General features: G+C 47.4%; 1 protein-coding gene across 1 annotated transcript in view; it reads right to left on the bottom strand.

The window, feature by feature from the left end:
* CNGA3 (cyclic nucleotide gated channel subunit alpha 3) overlaps window positions 1-15175 on the bottom strand; it is a 39144-nt gene extending 23969 nt beyond the window's left edge. The window contains exons 1-2 of the mRNA XM_081156148.1: window positions 14874-15175; window positions 1655-1776 (exon numbers count right to left, since the gene is read on the bottom strand). Coding sequence (XP_081012274.1) covers window positions 1655-1755 — 101 coding nt within the window. The 5' untranslated portion in view covers window positions 1756-1776; window positions 14874-15175. The remainder of the gene's footprint in view (window positions 1-1654; window positions 1777-14873) is intronic.
* Between the last annotated feature and the right edge of the window lie 1007 nt (window positions 15176-16182).

The following is a 16182-nucleotide window of genomic DNA, read 5'->3' as shown; positions in this document are numbered from 1 at the left end:
GCAGGCCACTGGCCAAGGAGAAGCCAGGACAAATCGGGCAGAGCTGGACCACTGCACTGTCTGGCCAAGCAGCCATCTGGGCAAGAGCCACGGCACCACCTGGGCCTACTTTCTCTTGAGCATCTCACTGGAAGGAGCCAGAATGAGCCCCTCTCTTCTCAGCCCCAGGAGTCTGCAAGCTCCAAGAGATGCTCTGGTTATGCCCCAGCACACGGAAAGGGAGCGATGGGGGGAAATTCCATTTTGCTTTTAATACCCCCTGATCCTGACAGACTCCGGTCTTCTCCCATTGGGACCAAGATCCCAGGAGCCAGATGCTGCCAGTGAGCCTGACTTTACTGCTGTGCCCATGCTTGGGCCTTTTCTCCCCCTATCCCCACCCCAAGCTTCTTCAAAGCCCACGTTTGAGGGGCTTTTATTAGCTCAGATATGGGAAGGAAACTATTAATGCATACCAAAGTATTAATAATACTGAATAATATTCTTTTTTCTTTTAAATTAAAGAAATACTTTAACCTAAAGGAGTAAGTCCCCTGTGGTGGGATACAGGTATTGACAGCAGGCCAGTTAGGAGGGAGCAATTAGAAGGGTGGGGTTTCCTAAGGGCCCCAAGTCATGTGACATTTCCTGGGACCCTAGCAGCATGTTACAATAGTGGAGGAATAAACCTTGGTTGGGATGCTTTGAGATTTTCCTCCCTTTGTCTGAATCCTAGAAGGCGGGGTCCAAGGGCTGCATAAATTTCAAGTAATAGGGACTCAGTCTTTTCAGAAATTGTAGTCCAATCATTAGCAGAGTTTGTTAAGGAGCTGGAACCAAATTCCCAGACAGAGAAGAGACAAATGTGCACCTGAGTGAGGAGAAATGATGGGTGAGGGCCCAGTGCCAGTGGCTTGGGGACCGAGGGGCTGTCATTGCATTGTGACCATCAGATAATATGCAGTCATCATGGGGGGAGAAGTTTTCAGTGTTATATACGTAGGACAAAGTTAACATAAATGTTGGAAATAAAGTTTCTCATGGTTCCACTCAATCAACTCATTGGGAATATAAGAAACAGAAAAATGTAAGCCCTCTTGCACCAAACAGGCACTTTCCATTTCCTTACTAGTATGTCAGGAACTTGGAAAAGAATACTGCTCCATTTTGCAAATGAAGAAACTGAGGCATGGAAAGGTTAAGTGAATTTTCCCAAGTCTCCTAGCAAGTTAGCAACTGGGCCAGAAGTAGAGCTTGGGGCCCCCGATTTCCCAGCAGCCTGCAGGGCGATGCCCACTAGTGTAGCATGAAGCCTGACCAGCCCCTGGCAGGGAGGGCAGGGCATCCCAGTGCCCAGGACAGTGGCTGGTGCACAGTGGAGTCCAGCACATGTTTGTGGGGCAGTTTGGAGATGTTTCTACAGTAGAATTGAATCTGCGACATTCAAATCTTCATTTTGGTACTTTCTGAAGTTATGGAACTTTTTGAGCCTTATTTTCCCACATCTCTAAAACAGGAACAAAAATGACTTCAGAGTGGGTTGCGAGGATTCAGTGAGATGAAAAGTGCTGCTGGAAGGAGCCTGTGGTTGGCCATCGGTGAAGGCATTCCCCCACAGCACAGGCCAGCCCGGGGAATAACAGTTTCCAGGCCCAAAATAACAAGCCCGACTTACCTGCGGAGGCCGTTTTCCATGGGATCGAGATCTCTGTCTGTGGTCCTTACCCGAGGGCAGGGCGGGTTGGGGTGGGAGTACTGGGTGTTAATCTTGGCCATCTTCTCGCCCCAAGGTGGTTGCTAAAACATGAACATGGGACAGATACAGTCAGGACTCAGGGTGGGAAGTACCTGCAGACCCAGCTGTCACCGTCTGGAGGGCTACTCCCCAGGTGCCCTCACCCATCTTCTCTCACAGTTCCTGCGGCACCGTGTTAGTGGGCATCTCTGGGTTCTGTTTCCCTGCCTGAAGCAGAGACGCGGTCTTTTTCTCCATATGCTGTCACTTGGGAGAGGTGCTCAAAGTGAAGTGCTGGCTGACCCAGCAAATGAGTGGATGAATGGCCAAGTTGCTATCTGATGTAAGAAAGCTAAAAACCCTCATTCCCTGGGGTAATGCAATATCTTTCCTTTTTTCCTTTCCCTTTCCCTTTCCCTTTCCCTTTCCCTTTCCCTTTCCCTTTCCCTTTCCCTTTCCCTTTCCCTTTCCCTTCCCTTCCCTTCTTTTCCTTTTCTTTTCAATATTGAATCTCCCAAACATAATTTGAGGTTTTTATTTATTTATTTATTTAAATTTCTTTATTGATTTCAGAGAGAGGAAGGACAAGAGAGAGAGAGAGAGAAAGATAGAAACATCAATGATGAGAGAATCATTGAGCGGCTGCCTCCTGCATGCCCCCAACTGGGGATCGAGCCCACAACCAGGGCATGTGCCCTGACAGGGAATCAAACCTCGATCTCCTGGGTCCTAAGTCAATGCTCAACTGCTGAGCAACCCTGGCTGGGCTGCAATATCTTTCTTGACTCTGGCTTTCTCATTTACACATTTTTATCTGACAATTTTGCTCATGTTTTTATAGATACCCCAAATCCTGTTTTAAAACAAAACATAAATATCTCATACTTGACATTCATAAAATCTTTACAAATATGATGTTAAACCCAGTCCATATTTCATCTCATTTAACCCTCACAATAATTTTATCAGATATTTATGATTTTTTTTAGTTGTTTTTTAAAAAAATTTATTTTTATTGTTAAAAGCATTATAGGTATCCCATTCCCCCCCCCCCCCCCCATTGACACCCTCCACCTAGTTCCCACCCCTTTCCCAGGCCTTCAGCCCATGATTGTCTGTGTCCATGGGTTACGCATATATGCATAATATAACTTCTTTGGTTAATCTCTTCCCACCCCCTAACCCTCTTCCCTCTTCCCTCTCCTATATGACTGTCTGTTGCATGCTTCAATGTCTCTGGGTCTATTTTGTTTGTCAGATTCTTTTGTTCATTAGCTTCTTCTTAAAGGAGACCCTTCAACATTTCATGTAATACTGGTTTAGTGGTGATGAACTCCTTTAGTTTTTTCTTATCTATGAAGCTCTTTATCTGACCTTCAGTTCTAAATGATAGCTTTGCTGGGTAGAGTAATCTGGGTTGTAGGTTTCTGCTTTTCATCACTTTGAATATTTCTTACCACTCCCTTCTGGCCTGCAAAGTTTCTGTTGAGAAATCAGCTGACAGTCATATGGGTGCTCCTTTGTAAGTAACTAACTGCTTTTCTCTTTCTGCTTTTAAGATTCTCTTTGCCTTTAACCTTTGGGGTTTTAATTATGATGTGTCATGCTGTGGGCCTCTTTGAGTTCCTCTTGTTTGGAACTCTCTGTGCTTCCTGGACTTGTAAGTCTATTTCTTTCACCAGGTAGGGAAAGTTTTCTGTCATTATTTTTTCAAATAGGTTTTCAATTTCTTACTCCCTCTCTTCTCCTTCTGGAACCCCCATAATGTGAATGGTGGGCCACTTGAAGTTGTCCCAGAGACTCCTTACACTATCTTCATATTTCTGGATTCTTTTTCCCTTTTGCTCTTCTGGTTGGGTATTTTTGGCTTCCTCATATTCCAAACTGTTGATTTGATTCTCAGTGTTCTCTACTCTACTGTTGATTCTCTGTAAATTATTCTTTCTTTCAGTTAGTGTAGCCTTCCTTTCTGACTAGTTCTTTACTATGTCATTGATGATCTCACTAGTTTCCTTAATAGTCTTACTAAGATCCTTGAGCATCCTTATAACCATTATTTTGAACTCTGTATCTAGTAGCTTGCTTGATTCTATTTCATTTAGTTCCTTTTCTGGAGATTTCTTCTGTTCTTTCCTTTGTGGCATGCTTCTTTGTCTCCACATTTTGGCTGCTTCCAGGTGTTCTTTCTATGTATTAGGTAGAGCTGATATGTCTCCTAGAATTGGTAGAGTGGCTTTGTGTACTAGGTGTCCTGTAGCGCCCAGTGGCTTAGTCTCCTCAGGCACCTGAGCTGGGCCTTCTAGGTGCTCCCCTGTGTGTGCTGTGTGCATTGTCCTGTTGCAGTTGAGCTTTGGTTGCTATTGGCCACTGGGACAAATTGACCCCCAGGCCACTTGGCTGTGAGGACCAGCTGCAACTACAGCCAAAGAGCTGTTGTGCTGAAGACTCCTCTATGGAGCAGGATTTGCTTCAGTGGGACTTTGGTGTTCGCTGAGTCTGCCCCTTAAATGTGTCACTCTTGGATGTGGTAGAGTTGTAATCTAGTATTGGCAAAGCTGACCACCAGATGCACTGTCTCTGGGGTCTCCCAGGAGGTGCAAATTCAGCTTCTGCCTGTGCCCTGTCCAGAGCCACCCAGCATGAGCTACATGGCAAGCTGTAGTTGGCTGCTACTTGTGCTGGGCTTGGAGGTGTCCAGGAGAGGTCAGGCAATGAACCAATGCAGGCTGCCACTAGTGCCAGGCCTGGGGCCACTTATCGAGAGGTATGGGGCCCACTGAGGCCCACTGCTGCTTGTTTGAGAGATTTAGGAAAGTCCTAAGCATGAGGCTCGAGAGGCCACTTGCATAGAAAAGCCACTGGAAATGCCTTAGGTGATCTTGCAAGTAGGGAGGGTGGGATCTTTGGGAAACATCAAGGCGGGGCCAAAGGTGTGAGTCACGTTGATGGACATTCAGAGAAGGCACCTGCCTGCCAACTCTGTTGGGGGAGGGCTTGTCAAAATAGCAATGGCCTCTGCCAGCTCTTCTGTCTGGGAGAAAGCTGCCCTCCAGCTCTTGCCCTGCAGGATTCCAGGCAAGTTAGTTCCTCCCCAAATGTCCCAGGTTCCTTTCAAGTTGCAGCCCAGGGCTGGAGCTCAGAGGAAGCGAGTCTAAGTGAGTCCATGTACCTCCCCTGTAAGAGGAACTGCCTGGGACTCCCACAGCCTCTGTGTCCCTCAGCCACAGTCCCCACTGGTGTTTACAGCCCAAAGTTGTGGGGACTTCCATTCCTGGCCCTAGAACCCTAGGCCGGGGGCCTGATCTGGGGCTGGAACCCCTCACTCCTCCAGGAAACCTCCACCTCCAATATATCACTCCCGGTTTTAAACCATGGCACCTGGGTGTGGGACTGCGATCGCATCTCTGTGATTCCATCCAGATTCTGTCTCTCATCTCTGCCCCTCCTACAGGTCTTGATGCTTCTTCAGTTCTCTCACTGTAGGACTTCTGTTCAGCTAGATTTCAGGAGGTTCTGAATGATGGTTGTTCTGTATTTTAGTTGTAATTTTGATGTGGTTGTGGGATGGAGCAGGTACTGCAGTTACCTACATTGCTACTTTGTCTCTTTTATCATTTTTTTTTTAATCCTCACTGGAGGACATGATTAGAGAGGGGAAGGAAGGGGGGGAGAGAGAGAGAGAGAGAGAGAGAGAAACATTGACATGAGAGAGAAACAACAATCGGTTGCCCTCCATATGTTCCCTGACTGGGGAGCAAACCAGCAACCCCTGGTGCATAGGCTGATTCTTAACAAACTGAGCCACTCAAGCCGGGCAGATATTTGTGATTTTTATCCCCACTTAAAAATGGCTACATTGAGACTCAGAGGTATTAAGCAGCTTGTCTAAGCAAAGAAATAGATAAAATCTGTCAATGGTGCCCTGGCTGGGTGGCTCAGTTGGTTGGAGCATCATCTTGTGCAGCAGAAGGTTGAGGGTTCAATCCCTGGCCAGGGCATGTACAGGAGGCAACCAGTTGATGTATCTCTCTCACATCAATGGCTCTCTGTTTCTCTGTCTCTCTCACTCTGTCTCTCTCCCTTCTCTCTTTCTAAAATCAATTTTAAAAAATCATTAAAGAGCCCAGCTGGGCATGGCTCCGCCTAGGATCCAGGCGATCAGGGTTCGATTCCCGGTCAGGGCACATGCCCGGGTTGCGAGCTTGATCCCCAGTCGGGGACGTGCAGGAGGCAGCCGATCAATGACTCTTATCATTGATGTTTCTCTCTCTCTCTCCCTCTCCTTTTCTCTCTTTGAAATCAATAAAGATATATATTTTTAAAAAATCATTAAAGAAAAAAACCTGTCAATGGCATGATCCTGGTGCTAGAAATCAGACCATGAATACTTTCTCACCAGTAAACATTTGAAGGTGCTCTTGTGGTTGATGAGGAAAGACAGCTGCTATGGGTGCGGGGCTGGTGTGAAGAACACAAAGGTGAAGACTGACCAGTTCCCTGATTTCTGATCAGTGCAGGGAGCCCAGATCACTGCATCATGGTCAGCTCACCATCAGTCATTCAGGGAAGTTGTGGTTTCTGATGCTTGTGGTTCACCTCTGATGTTTGATAGTTTAAGTCCATGATGTTAACTTTCATAATTTTCTCAATGTTTTGATTTTTCAAAACTTTATTCATTTTATATAACCGTGAGTTTCTGGCTGATCACAGGACATACAAAGAAATATAAGATGAAGATTTTCAAGGATATTACATCCACTAGATGATGCATCCAGGGGTCCTCGGTCGTGTAAAGGGAGATGGGCTTTACCCAGAGCCCAGCAAGGCTGTGGTCATATATGTAAAGGTCACTCTGGCTGCCCGGGGGCGGAACTTATTCAGGGAACATGAGTGGACATGAGGTGAGCAGCTAAATGCTGCAGTATCTCAGGGGAGAGAGAATAGTTGCCTGAACTAGGTTTGTGGTGGTGGATCACATACACTGAAAAACTGCCAAATGGACAGAATCTCTGAGACATAGAATCTCAAGTACAAGGGAGGAGATGGCTTCTCAGGTGAGGAGCAGTCATAACATTTATTTAACATTACTCAACATTCACCATGTGTTAGCCACCGTGCTGTACACGTTTCAGGGTTCCGTTGTGAGTTTTGTGTTATGGTGCAGACCTTTAACTCTCTCATCGTGCTTGGCCTGGGCACCTCCGTAGGCCAGGAATCTAACACAGCTCACCAGCATTCCAGTGACTCTTGTACTCTCCTCACTCCTTAAAGGCAAAACTATCTCCTTTTACTTAAAAAAATATTTTTCCTCCAAACTCCCAGACACACACATGATAGGTAATGGGTAGCATAGATGGAGGAAGACCGGTGAGTAATTGTAATGATGCCACTGATAATAACAACCATATATTTACCCTTTGCCTGGCACTGTTTTAATAACTTCAAATGTGTATTAACTAATTTGATCCTGTGAATGACTCACACTGGACATTTCTATTTCACATAAAAATGGTTGGGCCTTGGCCAGGTAGCTCAGTTGGCTAGAATGTTGTCCTGATACGCCAAGGTTGTGGGTTTGATCCCTGGTCAGGGCACATACAAGAATCAACCAATGAATGCATAAATAAGTGGAACAACAAATCAGTGTTTTTTTCTCTCTTTCTCCTTCTCAAATCAATTTTTAAAAATTTTAAAAAGGCTTGGGAATGTATGAAGGAGAGAGCAAGTAAACAGCAAAGGAGGTCAAAAGACGTAAACCTCTTCTAAACCACACTGGGAAAGAAGTGAAACTACCTCTACTTGCAGAGACATGATCTGCTACATAGAAATTCTAAGGAATCTGTTAAAAACCATTAGAACTAATAAATGAGTTTAGTAGTGTGGCAATATACAAGATCAGCATAAAAAATCAATTGCATTTCTATACACTAGCAATGAACACTAAAACAATAAAATAAAGGAAAAAATCCCATTCTTAATAGCAGCAAAAGAACAAAATACCTAGAAATAAAATTAACCAAGGAAATAAAATGTTTGTACTCTGAAAACTATAAAATATTATTGAAAGAAAAATCTTAAAAATATAAATAGATGGAAAGTTCTCCTGCTCATACATTGGAAGAATTAATACTGTTAAGATGGCAACTTCCCAAATTGAGCTACAGATTTGATGGGATCCTTATCAAAATCCCTGCTGAAATTTTTGCAGAAATTGAAAAGCTAATCTTAAATTTACATGGAAATTCAAGAGACCCAGAATAGCCAAAATAATCTTGAAATCCTGAAAAAGAATAATAGAGTTGGAGGACTCACACTTTCTGATTTCAAAACCCATTACCAAGCCACAGGAATCAAGACAGTGTGGTACTGGCATAGGATAGATAATCCATCAATGGAATAGAATGCAGAGTCCAGAAATATACACTCACATTTTTGATCAATTGATTTTTGACAAGGGTAACCAGATAATTCAATGGGAGAAAGAAGAGTCTTTCTTTTCAATAAATGTTTCTGGGATAACTGGATATCCACAGCCAAAAGAGCACACACCATACACAAAAGCTAACTCAAAATGCATCACAGACTGAAATTTAAGGGATAAAACTATAAAATTCCTAGAAGAAAACATAGGAGTAAATCTTCAGGACGTTGTGCTAGGTGATGGATTCTTAAATATGACACCGAAAGCATAAGCAACAGAAGAAAAAAAAGAGATTGGACTTCATCAAAATAAAAACAAAAACCTTTGTGCATCAAATGACACCATCAAGAAAGTAAAAAGGCAGCCCTCAGAATGGAAGAAAGCATTTTAAAATCATGTACTGGTAAGGAACTTATATCCAGAATATGTAAAGAACACCTACAAACTCAGTAATAAAAAGACAACCCAATGAAACAATGGGCAGACTAAACGGGTTTTTCTTGGAAGAAGATACCCAAAGGACCAACAAGCCCATAAAAAGATATTCAACATATTTAGTCGTGGGAAATGCAAATCCAAATCATGATGAGATACCCCTCCGCACCAACTACAATGGCTATCATAAAAAAACCCCAACACAATAATAAGAGTTGGTAGGAGAAGCTGGAGCTCTCAACCACACATGGTGGGAATGTAACTGTGCAGCCACTTTGGCAAACAGTTGGGTGGTCCCTTTAATGATGCTAAATATAGAGTCACCACATGACCAGTAATTCTGCTTCTAAATAGAGACAGAAGAGAAAGGAAAACACATCTGCCCAACTTGTGCCTAAGTGTTCATGGCATCATTAACCACATTAGCCCCAAAGTGAAAACCACCTAAATGCCCGTTGACTGATAACTGAATAAACAAAACGGTATATCTACACAGTGGGATGTTGTTCAGCTGAAATGTTATTTTGAGAAAGGCCAAGTCTCTCTTCAGATGGGTGGGAATGTTCTTCGGTTACTTTTAGAACCTCTTCTAGATAAGAGCCAAGTTCCTTTTAGGCACTCGCCAAACCGATGTACCCGTGCCAGTCACTGCCAGCCCGGGGCAGGAATCTGGGCAACAGAGCCATGCACTCTGCGCAGGCCCGAGGAAACCCGGCGCCGTGTGAGCCGGGCCCAGGAGCAGCTCAGGACCATGCTGCCGGCCAGTGTGTGCGCCCTTCATACACCCACCTCCTTCCCTTCCTCCTTTCCCTCCGCCTTCTTTCAAGTACACAGTACACCTTTTCTTTTTTGAACCTGTCTCGCCTCCTATATCTTGGGGAGGGCGGCAAGAACCCCTTCGCCAGTGAAAATCTGGCAATTTAAAAGAATAAAACATGGATGGAATTTGAAAACATTATGCTAAGTGAAAAAAAGCCAGACGCAAAATGCCACATGTTGTATGACTCCATTTGTACAGAATGTCCAGAATAGGCAAATCCAAAGAGTTGGAAAGTAAGTTAGTGAGTGGTTGCTGGGGGCAAGAGTTGAGGGAGTCAGAAAAGAGAGCAAATGCTAATAGCTACAGGGTTTCTCCTGGGGGTGTTGAAAAGTCAGTCTCAAAATTGTATTGTGATGGTTGTGCAACTGAGAATATACTAAAAATCACTGAAAAGTATGCTTTAAATGGATGGATGACTTATGGCATGTGAATGAAAGCTAAAAATAGAAGCGATATTAAATCTAAAGTCAAAACACTTTTAAAATGCAAAATTCAGAATATCTCCTACAAGGAACTCACAATAACAAAATGTACCAAAAGGGAGAAATGTCAAAATATCACAATAATAAAAAGAAAATAATAATAACTGAAACAACATTGTTGAGGGCTTACACTATGCCAGGCACTGTTCTACATGTATTAACTCATTTAATCTGCACAATGAGTCTGTGGGGTAAGCACTATTATCACCCCTATTTTACAGATGAGCAAACCGAGGCACACAGTGCACACAGCCAGGGCTATAGCAGACTATCTAACTGCAGAGCCTGACTCTCGATAAACAAGGCCAATTTCTGGGAACAGTAAATAGCAAAGCTTCCTCCATTTGCCCAGGAAAGGCCCCAAAGGGCAGCTCTGGTCTCAGACCACAAGGATATGTCCAGCTTTGCTCAGGGCCCAGTTTCCAAGTGATGAGGGATGTGGGGGTCAGAGTCCTCATTCTCCCTTTTCTGTGAAGCGATGTACACACAGGCAACGGCAGGAATGTCCCCACATCAAGACAGAGAGGAGTTTGAGTTAGAAGAGTTGAGTGTTGTTTCCCAAGGTAACCTGTGAGCTACAGGTCTCCCTCATGAACCCTGCGTTTTTATAACGCAGGCAGAGGGAAGCTTGTGTGTGCCAGATGCGAGTTTTCAATTCCTGCCTGAGAATAAAAATTGACATTGTCCCCAAGAACAGGAAGAGATTTGGAGTGAAAGAGAATGCACTGGAATTGTAACAAGGTTATCAATTATGTTACCCAATCACCAGACAGGGGACTGTCTCATGCCTAGAAAGTGTCCGGGTCTTCTGCAGAAGTAACAGAGAGCTAATGGGCCTCTGGCTTTCGCAGTTCTAAGTGTGCTCAGTTTCAGAATGACCGCTTTGCAATAAGATCCAGCTGTTCAGAGTGAGATTCCAAAGAGGTGAAACTGCTTTCCAGATGTTGCTACAGCTGGAGAACCCAGATCTCTGTAGCCAATCCTGCAGATGCTCTCCCCAGAAGTCCATCTGCTCCCTGCAGCCACTCCACAACCGTAACACACACACACCAGGCCTCCCTTTCTTCCCCAAGGACCTGTTTCACCAAGCCTAGCTGCAGGCACAGGAGGTAAAGTGTGTTTGTCCCTCCCCCACTTAATTAATGTATGGGATGTGATTATAAAAGGAATCCACTGTCATTATAGAAAATAAGATGGTCATGTCTAACTTTGAGCACTTGCTATGTCAGGCACCATGTGAGAAGGGAATTCACTCCAATTACTTCACTTACTCCTCCCAACAATCCAACTAGCACTTCCAATTTTCACATGGAGAAACGGAGGCTCAGAATGGTTAAACAAGGTATTCAAAGCCACCCAGTAGCAGACTGGGGATGAAAGCCTGTTTCAGTTTAACCCCTACACTACATCATTATTATATAAGATAGAATGTAGGGAGTTCTGAAAAGGAGTACAAAAAGAGGCTTCCTCAAGTTCTGCTCCCATCGTTGTCCAGGCCCTTGTCTCTGTCCCTGGGATTCTCAAAACAATTTCCATTGTTCACCTCCCATCTCAACCTCACCTCTGCAATCCACCCAAGGTCTGGCACTCAGGAGGTGCTCAGCAAGTGTGGAACAAACAAGTGAATCTTCCCCGCTGACAACACTAGGGTCTCTCTGAAAGGTAGTTTTAATCGTGTCACTCAGATACACTCAGAGGTTGCCTATTTTCTCCAGCATGGAGTCTTAACCTGCCACTCAAGGCTTTTCATAACCAGGACAGTATCAGCCTAAGTAGGATGCTCCATTTAAACCAAATTACTCGCCCTTTCCTTAAGTGTGTCATGACTGTTCCTGTCTCATTTATTGGCAGAGACTGCTCACTCAAGCTCACCCGGAGCTTCCTGCATTTCTATCTCCCTTCCAGGACAGGTGAGACCCGAGTGACAAGTTCTGGCCGGTGGACTCCTCTCCTGACGCAGGCCCCCCCAAAGCCTCATGTTAACTGAGGGTCGTTGGTGCCAATTCAAGGCCAACAGGAATCCCCAACTTAAGGTATGGTGAAGGAGACTTTATTCAGTGCAAACAGCTCAATTGTGATACAGCACGGCTGAGAGGCTGCCCTGGCCACTCATGTGCACTGAGGCAGGACCCACCACTCAGCTTCTGGTTGCAAAACCCAAGCTTCACTGCAAAGAGAAAGCTGCTCCCAGCCCAGGGCAACTGGCTTATATAGAGAGAAGTCCCCGCCCTGGTTGGTCCCTGATTGGCCCTTCCTCATGCAAATAAGGGTGCCAAATCTACACCGTTTGATTGGCCCCAAAGCACTGCCTTGATTGGTCAGACTGGAGCTGCTCTGATTGGTAGGTAAAAATGCTAATAAGGTTAGAGCTTTGTAGCACCAATTGGACAGGAGTCCTATTGGTTGAAATGGGATTCCAGGAATTCCTTGGCTCAGGTGGTAGGAACACAGCCCAGGCAGGCAGTTCAGTGCAGACTTCTCCCTGAAGTACCACTTATGTGAGAGGTCCCTGTGTAGAAATGAGGCCCCTGCTAGGCTCTTTTTTAAAAAAATAGTAATAATTTTGATCCCAATTAGTCACCAGAAGCCTTTCTTGTAGATACTTTCTTCCTCGAGGTCAAGACATAATGTTGCAAAGGTGACGGGTAAGCCACTGAGACATTCCGAGTCTGTACGTTGCCACAGCAGGGCCTATCTGCTCCTGACTAATCCCAGTGTCTTTATTCCTGTTAGTCTCTCTGTCTAGAAAGAGGTTGTCCCTTCTTGTTCTCTAGTTAGTTGAAATTACTTTCATTCTCCCTGACCAGGGGGAGTCAGTCTGTCCCACCTCTCTCCACTCCCAGGGCACTGTAATCACCTCTATTTCAGCCCAGAGCACAGTGTAAGGGCTGGTTTCCCACACTACACCACCATGTCCGGAGTGGACTGTGCCCGCTTCATTCTGTTTCTCCCTCAGGATTTGACCTTGTGATTTGTACTCGGGAGTACTCAATGTGCAGCTGGCGTGGGTTAGGTCAGAGGGAAAACCATTTACCCCCTGGTTTCGATTTATGCAATTGGGGGATAGGGGAAAACAGCTTGATCCATTTCAAACAGGAGGCCCCAGTGGTTGGTAGAGATTGGAGAGGGTGTCGGGTGAGTAGGGAGGTGGAGGTGTGGGTGTGGGTGTGGGAGAGGGGTTCGCGGAATCTGGACATGGCCATCCCTCCCCACTCCATCAGGAAACTGGAAGCCAGACTCCCACAGGATCTGGGGGAGCTAGTGAAGAGCCTCTTGGCTTCTTAACTGTTTACCTCCTGGGTACCATGGTGATGGGAGACTGGTCACTCTGGCAAACCCATTATTAACCAGAGGCAAGACTGCTGGCAGATTGTGAATGATAACAGAAAAGGCATGAAAATAGGTGAGGTGCATCCAAGGCAAGGGGCCAGAGTGACTGAGGTCTTATGCTGACCAATTGGTCACCCAGAGAGCCACCTTTCACCCTCTCTGGGAATCAATGCTGGAGGGGAACTTCATTTCTTAACAAAGGCTGAAGAGGGAAAGCATGCTGCGCATTCCTGTGATGTGAGACTGCCTGTCTTTCCCTCCCCACTCCTGCCCAAGGAGCTCCCCACCAGCCCAGTGAAACCCCAGCTGGGTTCACCCCACCTGGCAGAATTCTCAGGAACCCTGGACTTTGGTACAGGAGACCTTGTTAAGAGAGTGGTCACCTCCCCTCTCCCTGCCCACCTTGCACGTGGCCCATGTCCAGAGATATTGTTGCTCCTTTGTATGAATGACAAGTTGGGAGGGGCTGGCAGGCAGTCCTTGGAGGGAGATGGGGGGCTAGGCTGCCAGCTTCAGGATGCAAGGCCAAACGCATATGGGGGGCATTGTGCACGTATTTGGGGTGGCAGGGACCCGCTGCCGTCCAGCTTTGCCCTCTGGAAGATTTGGTGAGGGGCATCCACCGTCTGGCTGTTCGCTTTCCGGGTCTGAGTTTTGCGCCCAAGGAGCCGGCCAGGGGGGTGGGGTGGGGTCCGAAGTCCCCCAGCCCCAATGGTGAAGCACAAGGGCCTGCGGGTCCTGCTGGGGGCTGGGGTGGAGTAGGGTGGGGCTGAGCTGGGAGAAAAGCCCAAGGGCCGGGAGCCGTGGGATCATCCTGTTAGGGGATTGCGGGGGATCAGAGGGCCCGCACCCCTGCTCCTCGCTCCCGAGCACTAAGCCAAGGTCCCGAGTTATGATTTTTATCGTTTAAAACAGTGACCGCTCCCTCCCCAAAAGGTTTTTAACTCCTGGCCTCGTGCTCAGCCCACCTGTCTCTTTGGGTCCCCAAGGCTGAGGAGGGGCAGCGGAGGCAGCCCCTGTCCCTGTCCGCGGGTTCCCCGGCTCCCGCTTCCTCCAAGCCACGGACAAAGCGCCCCACGAGCGGCGCGGACTGTGGAGACTCTGCCCAGGTCCCCGACCCGCGGCGGGGAAGCCCGGCGGTCCGGGGGGGCCCTTTCCAGGACGCGAGGCCCCTGGGTGTAGGGTGTCTTGAGGAGGTGTCCAGGGGGCGGTGTCGTGACCTTGACCCCCCTCCCCCTTTCTGTCTCCAGTGGGAGCCCACCCGGCTCCTTCTGCCTCCTGCCCCGACGGCTCAGCCGGGCTTGGTCCAGGGGCTGCGCGAGGTGAGTAAAAAGGGGTGGGAAAGACTTGGGGTACAGGGACCGGCTTCTTGTCCTGGCACTCCAGCTACAGGTGTGCTTGCCTGTGTGTGTGCGTGTGTGTGCGTGTGTGTGTGTGTGTGTGTGTGAGCAGAGGCCGGAGCCGGCCCTCGCTTTCCGCCCCTTTTCCTTCCGCCCAGACGCGGCCGTTTTGGCACCGGGGACGGAGGAAAGCGCCTCACCTTCCCGCGCTCAGCACGCTGCTCCCCCTCCCGGGCTTTTATATTTTAACTCCTCTCCTGGCCAAGTCCGCGTCCCCAGCACACCTCCCAGCGCCCAGCACTCCCAGCTCAAGATCCCCTAAAATCCTTACCCCACCAGAGTTTGAGGTCCCGCGGCGCGCTCGCGCCCCGCTGGCTCCCTCCGGGTCTGAGCAGCAGCTCCGGCCGCGCTCCTCCCCTGCGCTCCGGCCCCAGGGCCCGGCTCTGCGGAGGGAGCCTGGTGCCTCCCGGGGGCGGGGGACGTCAGGCGAGGCTCGGGAGTCTCCAAGGTGGTCCCGGGAGAGGCAGGAGTCGCTGGGTCAGGTCGCCATCCCCTCCTAGGGAGCAAGAAGCCAGGGAAGTCCGCCGGTCAGCTCCGGACTCTCTCCTCGCCCCAAGTGGCCACCTTGGACTCTGCCAAGGGGTTGTTTCACCGGTAGTGCCACCCACACTGGATGACCATACAGCGCAGATCGGGGAGTCTGCAGTTTACAGGTGGGGATGTCTACCCCCTTGAACTTGTTTACAACCTTAGGAGAGAGCGGATGCAAATCTCTCCGAGGGATACTGTGTGTTCTCCTTGCAGTTTTTTTGTTTCCTTTCATCACAACAGACAATACGGATTCCCTCACCCCCAAAATCAAGAAACCCACCAATCAGCTAGAAGTCACTGCCCTCTATGGAAGCCAAAGGGACTTAAGCTCCTTTTGGAGAAGGTGGTAACTTCATTGGACAAAGCTGCCACACTTCTCCAAACTCACTTTCCTCCCAGAAGGTCTATGTCCGAGGATCCTCAACTCTATTAGGATGAACTCCTGTTCCTGCCCCCCCCCCGCCCCCTTTCTGGATGGTAGGAGCAGGCCCCAGGAGGAATCCAGGGCTCTGTCTGGGACAAGACCCGGATGCCTCTTGGGTTCCAGGTTCCCAGGGGTAACAGACACACTTATGGGAAGAAACTCCTTAGGAGCAGACACCACAGCCGCCTGAAAGTCAGAGGCTTCTCTGGACTTGGAGCACAAGGCATTTCCAAAACACACTGATCAGATTGTGTACTTGTGGAGCAGATGGTCTTCGGAAGGCTTAAGTTTTCAAGTTTATGCATCAGTTGAAGGAAAAGATAAATGTATACTATTCACTGGAGAAATAAAAAATTAGAACAGCACACACACACTCATCTTAAAGAAGGGAAGCAAAACCTCGAAAAACTTTCCCCAAAGTCAAGTCAGGCTTAATCATTCAGAGTGAAAGGGACTCTGGCAGTGGGAAAGCAAGTAAATGGAAGTGAGGAATTAACAAAACAAAGTTGAAGCCCAGGAGCTGGAGGAGAGGAGAGTTTGTGCTGTACCTTTTGGGTTCCCGGAAGAAACCTGAAATGAATGAAATACAAGAGAAAACCTAACTCATGAGAATGACCATACGTCA

The sequence above is a fragment of the Miniopterus schreibersii genome (genome assembly GCF_964146895.1).
Source record: "Miniopterus schreibersii genome assembly, chromosome: 13".
NCBI classification, from domain to species: Eukaryota; Metazoa; Chordata; class Mammalia; order Chiroptera; family Miniopteridae; genus Miniopterus; species Miniopterus schreibersii.
Note: the sequence above shows the minus strand (reverse complement) of the source record. Positions and strands in the feature narration are given on the sequence as shown.